Source organism: Periplaneta americana, chromosome 7 (assembly GCF_040183065.1).
Source record: "Periplaneta americana isolate PAMFEO1 chromosome 7, P.americana_PAMFEO1_priV1, whole genome shotgun sequence".
NCBI classification, from domain to species: domain Eukaryota; kingdom Metazoa; phylum Arthropoda; class Insecta; order Blattodea; family Blattidae; genus Periplaneta; species Periplaneta americana.
Genome location: NC_091123.1, coordinates 145039931 through 145057314, shown reverse-complemented (window position 1 = coordinate 145057314; position 17384 = coordinate 145039931). Strand labels below are relative to the sequence as shown.

The 17384-nt window shown below is 35.8% G+C and overlaps 1 protein-coding gene across 2 annotated transcripts in view; it reads left to right on the top strand.

Moving 5' to 3' along the window:
- The window catches only part of Dyb (Dystrobrevin), a 112821-nt gene extending 97979 nt beyond the window's left edge, over positions 1-14842 (top strand). For both annotated transcript variants that reach the window (XM_069831442.1, XM_069831441.1), the window contains exons 18-19: positions 1424-1477; positions 2266-14842. In XM_069831442.1, coding sequence (XP_069687543.1) covers positions 1424-1477; positions 2266-2406 — 195 coding nt within the window. In that variant the 3' untranslated portion in view covers positions 2407-14842. The remainder of the gene's footprint in view (positions 1-1423; positions 1478-2265) is intronic.
- The last annotated feature ends 2542 nt before the right edge of the window (positions 14843-17384 follow it).

Here is a 17384-nt window from a genome sequence, read left to right as displayed (position 1 = left end):
CTGTAACCAAGCGGAATAGACAATTGTTCATATGACATGTCTTTTTTTTTTTTTTTTTTTTTTTTTCAAATATATAACATGATGCACAGGTTAAAGGTATACAATAATGGAACACTATATAATGCTGTAAGCTTAGAATAACGACACATTACTTTACACATAAAGAATTTGAGAACTAGAACGTTCATATAATGTGTTAGGTTCCGTTTTTTTTTTTATTTATTTATTTTTTTTTTTTAATCTTTAGATTTACTGAAAACGTTTAAAAAACGTTGTTCATGTTTAAAGTTTAACCCCATATCTAATTCTAAATTGGACTTTTATGTCATTTTCCTTCATGCTTCATTGTACAGACTTGTGTATTCTATTAGTACAGTAGAATTCCTTGTATCCGGCAACTGTGGGACAAAGCCAGTGCCGGATAATTGATTTTGCCAGATAATTGGAAAATACGTTTATAGGTTATGTAAAGACACACTGAACTGCACAAACATTTTTTTTCCATGTTGAAATTTAGTAGGCCTGATTTTCAGATAAATAATTAAAAGTAAAGTTTTGAAATACATACAATGTTTATTCTTAGTACTGAATACGGTAATGTACATTCATCAGTTCATAATTATTGTAATACAATAATACATAATAGTGTAAAATATACTAAAAGTTTTCGTAATTTTATGACAGTTTTAAATGGCAGTCATGTAAGTCATGTGACGTGAAGAGCAGTGTAGCCAACGTCGCAACTATAAAGACTGTGAAGTAGTGCTTGATGATTTGAGCATAAGAACATTTCGCTTGCAATTCACAGAATCCATTGTGCAACAGCAGTGCTTAGCGGTAATAGCCATAATACTATCCATCACTCGAATTAAATTTTTACATGCTGTAGGAATAGAGAATATCACACTTTCGTATTTAAACTCATCCTACACCCCTTCGAAATGGGCGAGTTCAAGTGTTAAATTGAAAGATATCATTTCTGCTGAATGTTTGCATGGTCCAAATGACAGGTACCAATGCTACATAACGGGTTTTTTGCCTATGTTTTAATCGTGAACAGTGTAAAGAGTAGACACAATATGCAGCATGTGTGATCTATTAAAACCACTCGCATCTTCGTCACACTCTTCTCTTTCACATGAATGACTTTTTTTTTGGCCTAGCCAAAAGTGCCGTTGTTTTGGTATTGCCGGTTATTTGGGTGCTGGATACAAAGGATTTTACTGTACAATTTAATAATGGTCAGGTTTCAAGGTAGAATTACGAGCTTTACGTCTTCCACAGTTACATATTAGAATTCACTATTTTTATACAGTGCACCTAATGTACTAGACAGTGTGCCATAATGTCGATTAAACATTAAACATATTCAAATATGGGTTACAGTTATTAGCTCGACATACAAAGTTGTTTCTCTGTGTAGGGTGCCGACAGTAAAGCTGAGGAAGAGGCAGAGTTGTACGACCATCAGCCTCAAGTAAGTTCTCACATGTTGCTGAACTGAATCTGCACTAGTTATTTTTGTGTTAGGCAACTTAAGTCAGCTATCGAGCTATCAAATTAATATATCTATAATATTCTCATAGCTAGCGGTGCATTAATAACTGCGGATTCCCGGCCAACAAGTCACTCAGTTGAGTGCACTCCTAGTATAATGGCAGTTGACATTGGACATATACGTCAACATATATATGCCTAAATTGGAATCAGGCCACAAAGGGAAACATCGAAGGAGGAAGGTTTGATCCGGTGCTGTGGATTGAATTCGGCATAGCTCAGTGGTCAGAGCGCTTGGTACATAGAACCAAGGATCCGGGTTCGATCCCCGGCGCCGGAGCGAATTTTTCTCCTCAAATATTATGTTCCAATAAACCTTTCCATGGAATTGTGTTTTCTTTCTGTAAACGGCCCCAGGGAAAATCACTTTCTGGACGGCCTCGTACTTGCAGTCGAGTGGCCAAAATTTGTAATAAGCACTTTTTCTGACATTATTAACATGGTGAAAGAAAAACATTTAACTTCTTTATCTACCTCCATGAGAATGCTTGCTTATAAGATGGAAGTAATGGAATTTTTTGGCATGATAGCTGTAACATTAGAAACTAAAGTTTCTCTAGCTTGTTTTACAGAACATTCTAGACTGGATTCATTTCTGGTTAATTTTAAATAATTACTGAAGAGCTTAAAATTTGGAACGAGAAGTGCCTTCTTAATACACAAATGAAGCATTTTATGAATTGTGGCAGCATATGTGTTGTGTTGCAGTCCATCAGGCGCCGGGTGAGCGGCTTGACTGACGAGGACAGCTTCAAGGACGACGAGGACTCTTATGTACGCACAACGGACGATGATGAAGGGGGTGCCACCGACTGGGAGGAAGCCATGAAACGATGGGTGAACCGATAAAGTACAACACGCTGCACAAAGCCAAATGGTCCGCCTGACAGCAAGGAAATCAAGAGAAAGGAACACTGGAGGTTTATTTGAAATTATTTCCACTGCTCTGGGTACATCAAAAAAATTTCTAGGACCGATCGTCTGGGAATTGTGTATAGTATTTTAGGTTTTTCAGTAGTGTACTGATGTTAAATTTTGGAATCATTCTAGGTTCAATAAACAGTGTCATGTTGCTTGAGCCCTGAAAGTATCCGAAAAATGTGGACGTGCAAAATGCACACATCAGAATGAGCGATCCTGCCAGGTCTGGGTAAGACCTACATCCCTGAGAATAGAACCTATAATAATTAAAAAAAACAGAGAAATTAAAGCTCGACATATAGAGTGCAGTTACCTTGAAAACCTGAAATCTCAAACATTCCTGAAAAGAACTGAATTAAGGATTGTGAACTACATGTACAGGGTAGAAATCTATTATGCCAAGTCTTGTTGCTAGAATAAGAGATTGCCTGGCATGTAACCTCATAATGTGATTCATTAGGCCTTAGAAGTTATCAGAGACAGAGGTACTGTAAGCTTCTGAGACTTAAAAGACTTCAGGGCTGTTTAATTAACTCTGCAAAATATACCCACTGGAGCAGTAATGCTCAGAATTAACCTAATCTGTCCCTAGTTTAATTTTATTTTTGACGCTATTTTACACTACAAAGACTATGGAGAGCCAAGGAGATGATAAGGTAATAGTAGAATTTTTTTACTTGGTGACCATGAAACAAGCGGGCCTGGGTTCAAATCCAGGTCAGGACAAGTTACCTGGTTGGGGTTTTTTATGAGGTTTCCCTTCAAACAGTCGAAGCAGACTGCATGGTAAGTTTCGGCATTAGATCTCGGACTCATTTCCCCTTCATTAGTATCATTTCATTAATCGTCTTTAATAATTACAGGTTGACCAGGAGGACATGGTAGACGTGGTTCCAGGATCCGCCTACAGATGACGTCTGTCTGCGGGAGCTGCACATATCAGTAAGCGGAGTGCAGTTAAATCGGGGGAGTGTAGCTCCCTCAGATAGACAGTGCCTTGGTGGATTGTGGAGTCGATGCTGCTTGGCCTTCTGGTTAAGGATGCAGCAGATTCAGACTCATGAATTGCAAAAAAATGGCACTGATTTGAATAACATCACAGACAGGCGGAGGAACAGTCTCCAGTCAGAACTGGATGCTGTGGCTGAATCTATATAATGGCACCTTGCAGTGAATCATGCGCTTGAGGAGCGATCCTAAATGGACTTCAACAATCATTCAAATGTAAGAAAGTTGCACAATAAGCCTAAGGCTGCGGTGCTTGCCTGCGGGCTCTCCAGAGAAAATAAAAGCGCATCTAGAATGGACCACAGATTAGGTAGAATACAGAGCATGCTTAACCCCATTGAGTTAAGTTGTGGATAGTAAAGTGAGAGAGACAGAGAAAGAATTTTTCTCCAGTGTTCCATGAAAGCCATAAGATACGTTGAGTAGGTACAAGAAGGACACAAGTCCTGGTAGTGTCACTAGCTTGTAGACACCTTTTCAAGTGACAGTGACCTGTCAGTATCCCTTTCACCTTATTTAAAGTGCTAATAATTTAAAAATTTACAGAAGTCAGGCTATGGACCATTAACACCTAAAGAAATTCACAGAAATAATCAGTATATCACAGTAACATCCATTTCTCTTGAGAAAGGTATATTTTGCCTTCAAAAGTCTAATTTTTTTTTAGACATTAGGAAAATTGTTCTGCTGTGAGTTCATTCGGCTGTACCAATAGTTCCAGGAAATACTGTTAATAGAAATGATGGTATAAGTTCAAGGGCTGTTTCCTCCAGAATATCTTTGAATCTCACATCACCTGAGTGTGATGGTCCCTAGTCTTAGACTGCATTAGAGTATGAGAACTTGTAACCCCCCAGAAGCAGTGGAAAGCCGTCCAAAGGAGAGCCATTTCTAGTGTTCCAGTAGCTTTATTTTGAAAAGTAGACATCATTATTTTAGGAATATGATTTGTGAATGAAAACTCTATCCACATGAAGAGGATTATGGGTTTTGCAGCCATGTTTGATATCTAGTCTCTACAACTTCTACCACATTGCTCAATACCCTGAGGATGGAATATGTGAGGAACTAAATATCATCAGATCATCTTCACAACCCAATCCCTTTCTAATTATTGATTTTATATTCGTATGGTACAATCACTGTATATCATAGTGGCCAAACATGGCGTTGGATGGTGGATAACTTTAAATAGTAAATCGAATTTTCATTTAAACTAATTTGACCATGTGCATTTTATGTTGTCACTAACGCTTCAAGAAATCAACATCAGTGGTAACACATGTATATAAATTAGAATGATAACCTGCATCTTTTGGGTCTGGTGGCAATACAACAGTTATTATTGTTCAGGATCAAAATGTAACTTGATAGTGGTCCATCTTGCCTGTTTGTTCTGTTCCGACACATCACCTTCAGATGTTGGTCTGCTAAACACTATTACATCAGTCAGATCATAAAATTTGACAGCTGTTGTTAGTAAACAGTGGAATACAATTCAGCATGATAGAAGACAACTCAGAAGAAGCAGTACTTGTATGGAAGCATCATTAGAAGAACACACAAAAAAAAGTATGGATTCACCCCATAAATGACAACGAGATATGGTGAATTTCATAATTCATTTCCAGATTTTTGAGAAGATAAAACAAAATTCTTTCAGTATTTCCATATCAGTTACCAAATTTCATGTAGCTTGCTAATTTACTAGAATATAAATTTTCTGATTTCTTCCCATCTTTGTTGGTTATGATAGTTTTCATCACTAATGTCATACATTTCTTTACAACTCTAAAGTAAACTCATTTTTCTCTATCCATAATGATATGGAGTATGTATAAATAAATATTGATCAAAATTTATATTAATTATTGTGCAGACTGGATGTGAAAATCTTTATGCATGGTATGCTGTGGCGTATATAATTTCTCTGATATATACAAGGTGTTTCAAAATAATTGTTATTAATTTCCAGATGTGATAGAGGGCATATAATTAAATATTTTTTCTTAATAAAAGTAGTGTCTAGAAATGCTTCTGCATCAAGCCAATACAGTAAGAGTCAAAACTTTTCATTGACCTTATTAATCATTAGAAATCTTTTATTTCTGTTAAATTCAATAAAAAAATTCCAATACAAATCAAAATTTTTGAAGAGGAGAAAGGAATCAGCTAAAGATAAATCATGGGAACCCCTCCTTCAAAATTCAAACATAAGAAATTCAGCAGTGGCAGCCTTCCGCCTTCTGAGCGGGCATGATTGTTTGGCAGCTCATTTATATAGAATCGGCATCTTCCTCTCACCCTGTTGTGTGTTATGTGGAAAGGACATAATCATGGATAAGCTCCACCTGGAAAATTGCAAAGCTTTGCCTGTTTATCTCAACATCACAGAAAAATACTGGACTGCAAGACAACTGATGGCTTCATTGTCATGATACCAGAGCATTGGCTACCAATCAACCAACCAACCGACCTTATTAACGGTCATGGCTGTCTTTAATGTTGTTTACTTAATATGTAATACACACACATATGCACTTTTGATTAAACTAACATTCAGCATTGCAACACATTCATAGAACACCAATATAGCACGATGTGTTATTGTCACGGAAGACTGCCTTGCTTTTTACGGAGATGTGGCGAATTGATATCTCCTCCCTGGTCCCCCTCAAGCTTGCAAATCAAGGTCGTAGCCATGCCTTTAGAGACTTTTGCCACAAGCCTCACACTGAACTCTACATACTGGAATGACTGCCACTAGTGAAGTTAATATTATATGGAAGGATGGGAGTGAAACCAAGTGTTGTGATACGTCGTTATTACGAACTTATAGGACTACTGTTACTGGATATAATAACTCAAATTTTTTGGGCAGGTTAAACCTCTTAAGAGTTTTGCTACTGATATGTATTCTGTTGCACCAATTCGGATCAGGGTGATAAGCTTATCAATATACAGTGGAATCTCTCGTATCCAACACCCATATAACCAGCAATTCCAAAATAACTGCACTTTTGATTAAGAAAAATAAAAATGAGAACCCGAGGAAGAGTCTGTAAGTAAGTTACAGACTGAAGTAGCGACCAATGTTTTTAAATGAGGCACCTGAAGCTATGACTGCTAGATGATAGTATTATCCATGTGTGCATAAGCAAAACAAAAAACAGCCTTATAGATTGCATCAGAAAGTGGGCGAAAATTTGTGTTTGCTCCACAGATTTGTGTTATATGCTATAAATATGGTAGACATGCAGTATACATTATTACAAAATGCCGATGTTATGTGATACTTTTGCGTGCACAAATAGCTATTACGTAAGTAATACATACTTTCTTGCCTTCTCAACAAAGGGCATATCAGCTAATTCACAGCCTCAGTCCCTAAAGCTTCTGAGATAGCCAGTTAGAGATCTAGGTAGATTTGGAAAGAGCAGTTGCAAGCTGGTGCCACCTCTGCACAAATATACCAGTATGTCTTTAAATTACCTATAAAATTAATTTCCAGTTAACTGGCAAAATCAGTTATCTGGCACTGGCTTTGTCTCATAGTTGCTGGATATGAAGGATTCTACTATAGGCCTACTTGTTGGATGCAGAAAGCCAGGGGTAAATACAGAAATCAGATTTATTCACTGTTATCATTTGGTAGAAAGGAAAGTAGCATTAAATCTAATAAAATCAATCAAAAGATAGCATTGTAAATAATTTTCTCTATTTTATGTAAATCAGTAAAATGTATATTCGTAACAGAGTTTGGAAGGGTGGGGGGGATATGTAAGTAATATAACCACCATAACATAAAAATATGGTGCCTACATTAAAACAGTTATACTTTTTGCTACTTTCCTGTATTGAAGAGAAAGAGAGTAAAGTTAATGGCTTTATTGCCAAGAACTCGGCATTGGTTAACAATATATTCATTACAGAAAGCCACCAACTCTACTGAACGTTTAAAATCAGGATGCAGATTTAGAACATCCATAGCACAACAATAAGTAGTTTCAGGGCCACTATATCTATGAGAATTTTACTTCGTTTTCATTCAGAGATGACATTCCTAAAATACCGATGTCTGCTTCATTTATATCATTCCTGTATAGTCTGCATCAGTTTCTGAAGAATGAACGTGGTGAATCTCAGAACAGCAAACGAAAAACTGATTTAAACTAAACAGTCGAATAACAAATCACTTTTAGTAGGCCTACACACTTCCTAGATATACATTACATGCAACTTTTCGAATTAGTAAGTATAGTTGTCTGAGTCGTGAAGTGCAGCCAACACCTGTTTGTCGATCATTTTCAAGTCACATAAATTCTCTAACTTGCAGCCAGGGGTGCCATGCTGGCTGTGTCGTCTATAGTTCAAAGTTGCAACATTCGATGTATGTATTAGTGTATTATTATTCTATAAGTCTGCAGCGAGGCAAGCAGTGCAAGTGATATCGAAGCATTCCATTTTACAGCATTCCAGATGGACCTCAGTCCCACTACTTAACTTTTAATTTAGATATGTTTTTGCTTTTCAGTGTATGAATGGTGTAAACTAAATTTGAAATGAAAACGCATTCTATCGAAAATTATTTTGTTCCTTCAGTTTTAGGTTTCACAGTCTGATCAGATGTAATGTTACAGTTCATTTCATCAACTCTTTTTTTTTTTTCCTATGGATTAGTTATGTTTCACATTGTGCATGAATTTTTATTAAGTAAATATTTTATAGCTTATCAGTCTGCTCAGTGAAATTAGATGAGTGCTCAGTAATTTTTGTTGTATTGAAATTTTATTGCATCAAAATTTAAAGATATAGGCTGAAAAAGCTGAGGCAGTATACAGTATGAATGTAACATTTTGTTGCTAAGCAATAGAATGTATTATTTTTCCATGAACTTAATAGTATTGAGTAAATAATATATTTTCTCTGCTTCTTCACCAAACCACTATTCCAATTGACACACAAGTTTAAAAATTCCATTTGAGAATAATACTTTTCCAACATACCACAGGCAATAATGCACAGTGTATTAGACATTTGTTGATCTTAAAGTTGTAGCCTCGCATATAATCTCTTATGAAACAATTTATATGGAACCAGATCTGGACTGTATGGTGAGTGGGAAAGATGCTTCCAGCCTATTTTCCCTAGTTTCTCCACTTATTGTGTTAGAGAGTGACTCAATTCTCTGTTTAAAATAAGAATCCCAGAAACCTATGCTGATTTTGTTGGCTTCTGTGAGTCTGCCACAGTGCTACACAGTGTGCCTATTGCAATCATGTTGACCTGGAAACTTATAAAATGCATAAGCATGATTTTTAAGGGAACATTCATATTCCAAACACATTTGCATTGTGATCTGTCGGTTCAAATGTGAACCAGTATTTTAATTTGCATGCAAACTGGAAACAGTATCTGAGTAAAACTCATACCAAATTATAATAGCTTAAATAACAGGGACAGATACCCAGCTTGTGGGTGTAGGTGGCCAGTCATTGATAGAAAATAGAAAATAGTCTTTGACAGGTGCATCATTTGATTTATTGACTGCATCAATTGCAACAGCATCTGTGATGTAATAGTGTTAGAGGCTAGCATATAATACAGTATTTTTGTATGTTCCTGTATATACAAGGTGTTTCAAAAATAACGTATAATTGCAATTGAAATCAAATGAGGTGTTTTGGGACAAAAAGCTTAGACACGTCAAACCTTTTATTTAGAAAGGAATATTTTTATCGAAACAAAATATTTTTGTGACTATTGTTGTGTAAGTTATGATGTCATCGAGAACATTTTTAAATGGCAACCTATAGTTTTTATACAGAAGCATTATGATTGTGCTTAGTATGGTAGCAATTTTATTGTTGATACATTTTGTTATTCCTTGTGTTATGAAAAGAATTTTATTGATAAAATCAACATGAAACAAGATGTTCTCTGAATTTGTCTTCTTTTCTACAGTTGACTTAGAAATAGGTGGCCAAGTTGGTTCAGTTTCGTTAAAAAGTGTGCATATCTCTTATTGGGTTCGTCTTCTGTCACCAAATCCTATCATCATCAGAATCTCAGTTCTTTTATTTTCTGTTAAGGACATCATGTTTTCTCGTCACTGATTTACTTTACAACTTCTTTACTGTGTTAAGTTTGTAGGAAATTATCTGGCTGACTAGTTTCAAAGTGTTATCCTTCATATGTATTAAATGACTTCTTTCGTCTTGATTCTTCATTGTTCTATATACACTTTTAACACTTAACTTATATAATCACTGATTATTTCCTAAAATGTTAACATGAAGGATAACACTTCGAAACAAGTCAGCCAGTAATTTCCAAAAAAGTTAACACAGTAAAGAAGTTGTAAAGTAAATCAGTGATTATATAAGTGTTAAAAGTGCTACTACTAATTCCACAATTTGGGACATCTGGCCTACATCTACGGCTGACCACTAGGATGCAGAATACAAAATAGAGATTAAATTAAAAATAAAATACAATATGATTTGCGGAGAGAATAGGCTATGGAACAATGATAAATTTAAAAATGAAGAATGAAGAATCATGTTTAATGTTGATTTCATCAATGAAACTGCTTCCATTAACACAAGGACTAAAAAAATGTATCAACAATAAAATTATTATCACAGTAATCATAACCATAGTGTTTTTGTATAAAACAAATGAAATATTACATAAAAAATATACTCTTTCAGATGATATTGAAAAACTGTAGGGTGCCATTTAAAAATGTTCTTGATGATGTTATAACTCGCACAACAATAGTCGTAAAAATATTGTGTAGCCTATATAAATACTAGGTTTGACATGTCTGATTAGTTTTTTTTGTCAAAAATCCCTCCATTCAGTTTTAATTGCAATTGTGCTTTAATTTTTAAAACTCTTGTATAGTACATAAGCATGGTTTAGAAGAATTTGACCAACAAGCATACTTCATGACGTAATAGATGGGAGGCAAAGGAATAGCAATAAACTCATTTCCGGAAAGTCACCTTTCGTATGTAAAAGTCAAAACAGGCAGTGTCCTTTTAAATACACTGATTCAGAAGAACATTTAAGTTTAACCTTGTTTTGCTTATGTGCCAAAGTAGCCTTCTATATGGGTTGAAAACAAACAGACATGCTGCTTGTGTTCGGTTGAAGTTCACCAATGTACAAGTTTTATCAGACAGACTTCATAGGGATTGAGAGAAAATGGCGAAGATTGTTGTTGCTAGTATAGAATTCTTTAGGCAAATGCCAGAAATGTTCGAAGTTTACCAATACGTGATGCATCAGTATACTTAAGCTGGTGGATTCCAGTTTGAACAGAGTATGTGAGCATGCTGTATTTTTTCTCGTTATTTTTTTTAAATATGGTATACTTGTTCTCGTTTTACAATTTCCAGGTTTATTACGAGAAATTGGAATTCATTCCTCATTTAATTAATCACGGCCTACCATACAATTGCCTCAATCACACTGTACAGTTAACTTAGATGTACCCTTGAGATAAAGAGTGAAATTTTTGGACATGGATTTATTGTTAAAATTATTTGCCTTGACCATATCTACTACCTCACTAAGTATGTAGGTCGGATTTTTCTGCACCCTGTGTATTTATTTTAATGTCTGACCATGTAGGCCCATAAATTTTTCTTTTGTAAGCTTTTTAAGTCCTACAGTCTCGTACATGATTTATCAAAAGTCTTGTTTCCAGCACGTTCACGTTTCGTTTCTGTTGATATCTCAAAAGCTTGTTTTACACCATTCATACCTATCCAGGAGGAGTGAAGTTGTGATGTGTATATAGTGCAGCAACTCTCTCAGATGATATTCGCCATGTATTACTATATGTAAATGTAGGACAGTGTTAAGGTTTTAAATATCCACCCATTATGTATCATGGGTTATTAAAACTATGTATAAAAACTTGTAACAATGCATTTTGCATTGAGTATATATACATATATATATTTGTGTGCATGCGTGTGTGTATGTGTGGATGTGTGCGTGAGTTGGGGAAGGGCAGATAAAATATTTTAAACTAGTTTCGAAGTGTATTGCCTCGTGTGCAGTTGTGTATAATTACTGGTAAAGGGTACATGCTGGAACCAACGCACGTTCTTTGTTAATTCTTGCTGCTGTGCCATCTGTCTTTAAATAGTACTGCATTGGAAATAGGGAAAACAGTCGATTTTTTTATGATGTTTCAAGGAAATTAATCAGCGTGATTTTTGGGACCTATTTCAGAGGTCATTCTGAGTAAAGAAGTTAAAATGAATTTTAGTTCGATTTCGAATATTTATAATTACTCATTTTTAAATGTACCTATATCACTGTGAATTAGACTACAGCTCATCTGCGCCTACACAGCCTTAACATACATAACCATATATGGCAATGTCTTTGAAGGTTGCACACGATTCACACACATATGGCCACATGCATTCAAATGGAACTAAAACTTTTGAGAAAGAGAGAGATTTAAAGAAAAATAAATCGTCCAGCCTTAATTAAGGATGACCAAGAGGATCTGAAAATTAATAGCAAATAAAATGAATTAAAGATTAATATTGTTATAAAAATAAATTGTAATAATTAAGCACGATTGATATCAATTATAAAATAAAATCTTGAAAGATAACCTTAAAATTAAACTTATAAATAAAAGATTTTAGTTAAAATTAGCATATGGAATATTCTTAATTAAGACCTTCTGAGCGGTATAAATGAAATTGTGTAATCTGCAGGGAATCTTTAAGAATTTGGGCGATAATTTTTTTTCAATTTCAAAAGATGGTATTGTATAAAAAAATTATATGTAAATTTTGGTAAAGAATCCGGAGCAGCAAAAAGTAAACTTATCACTGACCAATTGAAGAGAGGGATGTTATACTTGGCTCTAAGAAGGGTATAGAAGGTTCATAAATGGTTCTCTTTTCATGATCAACCTGATGAGCTTGGCTGAGATCTCTCTCCATGCATATGATCTATGATAATAGCCTTTCGTTGTTGCCTAGAAAGAGTAAACTTTCTTCTCTTGTTCAGTCCAGGAAGTTACTGTTGATTTTACGAAGGAAAGCCCTGAACCTCAAATTAGAGTGATGTTAGATGCTGAAGGCAATACCTTCAGACCAAGTTTACTGTCCTGAAATATATTGATTTCATAGAGAATAGTTTCTCATATTACTAGTAGTGGAAGATTGACAGGGACGTCGACCTGGTTGGCGAGTTGGTATAGCGCTGGCCTTCTATGCCCAAGGTTGCGGGTTCGATCCCGGGCCAGGTCGATGGCATTTAAGTGTGCTTAAATGTGACAGGCTCATGTCAATAGATTTACTGGCATGTAAAAGAACTCCTGCGAGACAAAATTCCGGCACATCCGGCGACACTGATATAACCTCTGCAGTTGCGAGCGTCGTTAAATAAAGTATGTTGTTGTTGACAGGGACAATGTGAGAAAGAGTCACCATCAGTATACAATGTGCGAATGACATTTTTCTGTCATGGAAGATGGAAACCAGGAAACCTTACAACATATAGTAATCTACTGTTTGCTAATCAGGTCTACTAACCTATTATTGCAAGAATTGTTAGTTGTGTACTTATTTAAAATCCAATTGCTTGAAATAATTTTAATTCAACACAACTTAAAGAAGGTAATATGCCTACATAAGTATTACATAGATCTGTCTTATTTTTCAGTGAATATCTTTACTTTCCTCAGAAGGAAGTTAATGAACTGAAACTGCATTTGCTATGAAGTTATATTTTATTTTTTAAAATGTGTTATTAAAAAAACTAAAACGTGAAAATCTCAAATCTTTCAGATTCCCAATGGTAACAGTGCCATGCTTACAGCTGCTGGTAACATCGAGGAATGATGACTAGCTTACGAGATGAGGGACTTCAATTTCAGAGTCTCTCAAAGGATAGGAGATTGCGAGATGAGTCTTCCATTTTTAATCCAATGCGAATATGCTTGTATCTTCCAACCCATGAGCTCATCAGATTTCTTTGCATTAATTCCTCTGACATGGAACAGATTGCAACCTTCCTGCCATTAAGGGGGAGGGAACCTTTCTTTCCAAACTTCATTAGAAGGCACTACTTTTACAGTTGAATATGAGAAATAGATTCCAGATGGAGTGAATCTTTGAGAGTTGAGCTAGTCTTTGTTGAGGATGGCACATTAGTATGAATTTTGTTGGCCTGAGTGCACGTTGGTTCCAGTGAGGAAAGCTAAACAGCTGTGTGGGCGACTCGTTTATGAAGCATATCACTTGTGTTGCTGTGACAGTAGTTTGTTAGAGAAATGATATAGGCGCTGTTCAACTGTTTGCTCAGAGCAGTGAGTTGAACCTGTGTCTGAATTATTATATCGTAAATAATCAACATCACAATGATGTTCATGGATGGAACATCAAGAACGAATGTTGATTTTAATCGGTGGTTTTATGAAATACCTGTCATATTTTAATGTCAATAACAAAACAAATGTTTAAATGAAAAAATACGTCTATCGTTCATAAAATTAATGGTTTTACTTTTAAAATTACCTTTTTTATTCAGCAGTTTGAATATCTGAAACAAAAAATTTGGGATGAAATGTAACTGATTTGTCGGTGTCCCAAAAGTATGTATGTTATGACATACCAATTTATTCTCAGAGTGTTGCAGGAGACGTTTGGACGTTTGTTTATTGAGTTACATATTGCTGTAAAAGAGGCATTATCTCTAATATGTATACAAAATGATCTAATCTAGCACAATAATAGAGCATGCACGAACTAAATACTGGATGAAACTTGTAAAACAATGCTAAGAAATCGTCATCAGTAATTAGGTTTGTGTCATAATGATCTATACGTTATTTTAAAATCAGTTTTAATATCAGCAGGACTCGAATCATGTTATACTCTGCTGCATATTCCACATCAGGTTCAACCCATATGAACAATGGATAGCAGAGGGGTCAATACTGTGATATCATCCTATTCGAAATGGCTCAGTTTGTGGTGGTAACAGAAGTGTAATAGTTACTCTGTAAATATAGGGTCACTTATAACTTGGGCCACGTGAAGAGGATTTTGATATTGCAGATAGTTTTATTAGATATCAGGTGCCTCATTACCACATATAATTCAATTACATATTCTCTGCAATATAAGGAGGTGCGTATGGGTATAACCTTAGCAGTGAGTTACTAGAGCAAACAATATGAAGACTCTGTTCTTGTTCCGTGGGGAACAGTTATATATATACATACTGTATACAGTTAGCAGCACGTGTTTGTAAATATTGTATTTCCAGCTTTCTGTAACGTGACAGTCTATAAATCGCACATGAGACATTATTGGCCCCTTGTTTGTCTTCTGTTCCTCTTACACAGGACACAAAACAACACTATGAGCATGTATTTGTTCTCTAACTAAAGCTGTTGCTGATAGTGATGATGAAGTGAAAGAGAGAAGACAGTTGCTTCTGTCTGTTCCACCGTGGCAGAATATCCGATAGGCAAAACAGTAACAGCGCCATTTTAGCTAAGCACAAAACATACCTAACTTAAATAGAGTTATAGTCCCGTCACTCTAATTTCCGGCAGCCAATCGCGTTGCAGATCGGCTACATTTAAACGTGTGCGTATTGTGATTCGCTGATTCATTTCTTAAGGCTCGATAAATACTTAATATAATCGCCCGCCATTTTAGCTCTTTTGTTGGCGTTCGCAGAAAGCACATGAAGACGTTATTTGCCTCTCAATTATTTGCTGAATTACATTGCGTTTGATTTACTATCATAGGAGCTACGACATGATAATGTTTAACGGTGTGGCGAATAGATTCCTAGTATGGTAGCTCGGCAACGTAAGAACAAAAATGGCGAACGATACTACCTACCTAGACTTTATAGAGCCTTCTCTTTCTAAGGCGTAAGCAAAGAGGCGGAGTCACGCCGGAAATAACAGCGTTGGGACTATAGAAAGTGATAGTTCTAATTTCAAGATAACTGATAAAAAATATGAACTCCACATAATATACTTACAATAAAAAGAATCCTTTTCATTAATATTACATGATATTTACCGTAAACGCAACAAACAAGACAGTACTTTATTAACTAAAGAAGTTAAGACGCCCTACTACAAAACTTCATAACTTGCGTGCAACTTCCTATATTGGACTGGCAGAACACGGTGTTCATATTTTATCGTAACTTCAAGGGCAGATGCTATGTCCTGACTCTTTAATTGCAAAGCTGTGGGGTTTGAATTGTGGTACAATTGAAAGAATGTCGTCACAATGAGCCAGCTCGTTCATTTATCAGTGCAGATAATAGTGCAATAGAGTGTTAGTTGGGAGGCCGGAGGGAAAAAGACCTTTGGGGAGGCAAAGACGTACATTCATTCATTCATAGTGTTCTGCCCAAGGGCACTGCAAACTCAGCATTCTCCAGTCATTCCTATTTTCTACCTTCCTCTTTGTCTCATCATATGATTCATATATCTTAATGTCGTCTATCATCTGATATCTTCTTCTGCCCTGAACTCTTCTCCCATTCACCATTCCTTCCAGTGCATCCTTCAGAAGGCAATTTCTTCTCAACCAATGATCCAGCCAATTCCTTTTCCTCTTTCTAATCAGTTTCATCATCATTCTTTCTTCATCCACTCTTTCCAACACAGCTTCATTTCTTATTCTGTTTCCATCCTTCTCTATATTCACATTTCAAATGCTTCTATTCGCTTCTCTTCATTTCGTCGTAATGTCCATGTTTCTGCCCCATACAATTCTACACTCCACACAAAGCACTTTACTTATCTCTTCCTTAGTTCTTTCTCCAGAGGTCCGCAGAGGATGCTCCTTTTTCTATCAAAAGCTCCCTTTGCCATTGCTATTCTTTTTTTGACTTCCTGGCAGCAGCTCATGTTACTGCTTATAGTATACCCCAAGTATTTGAAGCTGTCCACTTGCTTTACCTTCTCAGAATTCGCAAGTTTACCTTCTTTACTTTTCTTCCTATGACCATGGTCTTCGTTTTGTTGGCATTTATCTTCACTCCATACTGCTCACAGCTGTTATTTAGCTCCAGTAGCAAATCCTTTAGTATCATCTCCTCTTCTGCTAACAACGCCATATCATCAGCAAATTTTATACCCTTTATTCTTCTTTCTTCTACTACCACTCCTCCCATGTTCTGAAAACAGTTGTTCACTAAATGCTCCAAGTAGATGTTGAACAGGGTAGGTGATAAAGGGCATCCTTGTACTTCTCTCCCTATTTCACTTCCTTCTGACATTTCTTCTCCTATCCTCACTTTGACTCGTTTCATATAAAGGTTACTGAACAGCCTCCTCTCTTTCCAATCCACGCCAATTTTCTTTAGGATCCCAATCAATTTATTCCAATCCACTCTGTCAAACGCTTTTTCTAGATCCACAGATACTACATACACTTCCTTATTTTTCTCTAGATATCTTTCGCCAATTGTTTATAGAAGTCCAGTTGCATCTCTCGTACCTTTTCCCTTCCTGAAGCCAAACTGCTCTTCTTCTAACTGTTCTTCCATCTTAGAATATAAACATCGATTCAGTATTCGCAGAAGAATCTTCACCGAATGTGATATCTGGCTGATAGTCCTGAATTAGTTACATTTCTTGGCATTATTTTTCTTCGGTATTGGAAGCAACACTATCTCCATAAAATCTTCAGACCAGTCACCTTTCTCATTATTTCGTTACATAGTGATAGAATTTCCTTTTTGTCTTCACCCAAGTATTTCACTAATTCAGTGGGGTTTCCATCAAGTCCTGTTGATTTCCCATTCTTCATTTCTCTAAGTTTAGTTCAACTTCTTCCCTTAAAATAGAAAACCCTTTTTCGTCTTTTATAGCCAAG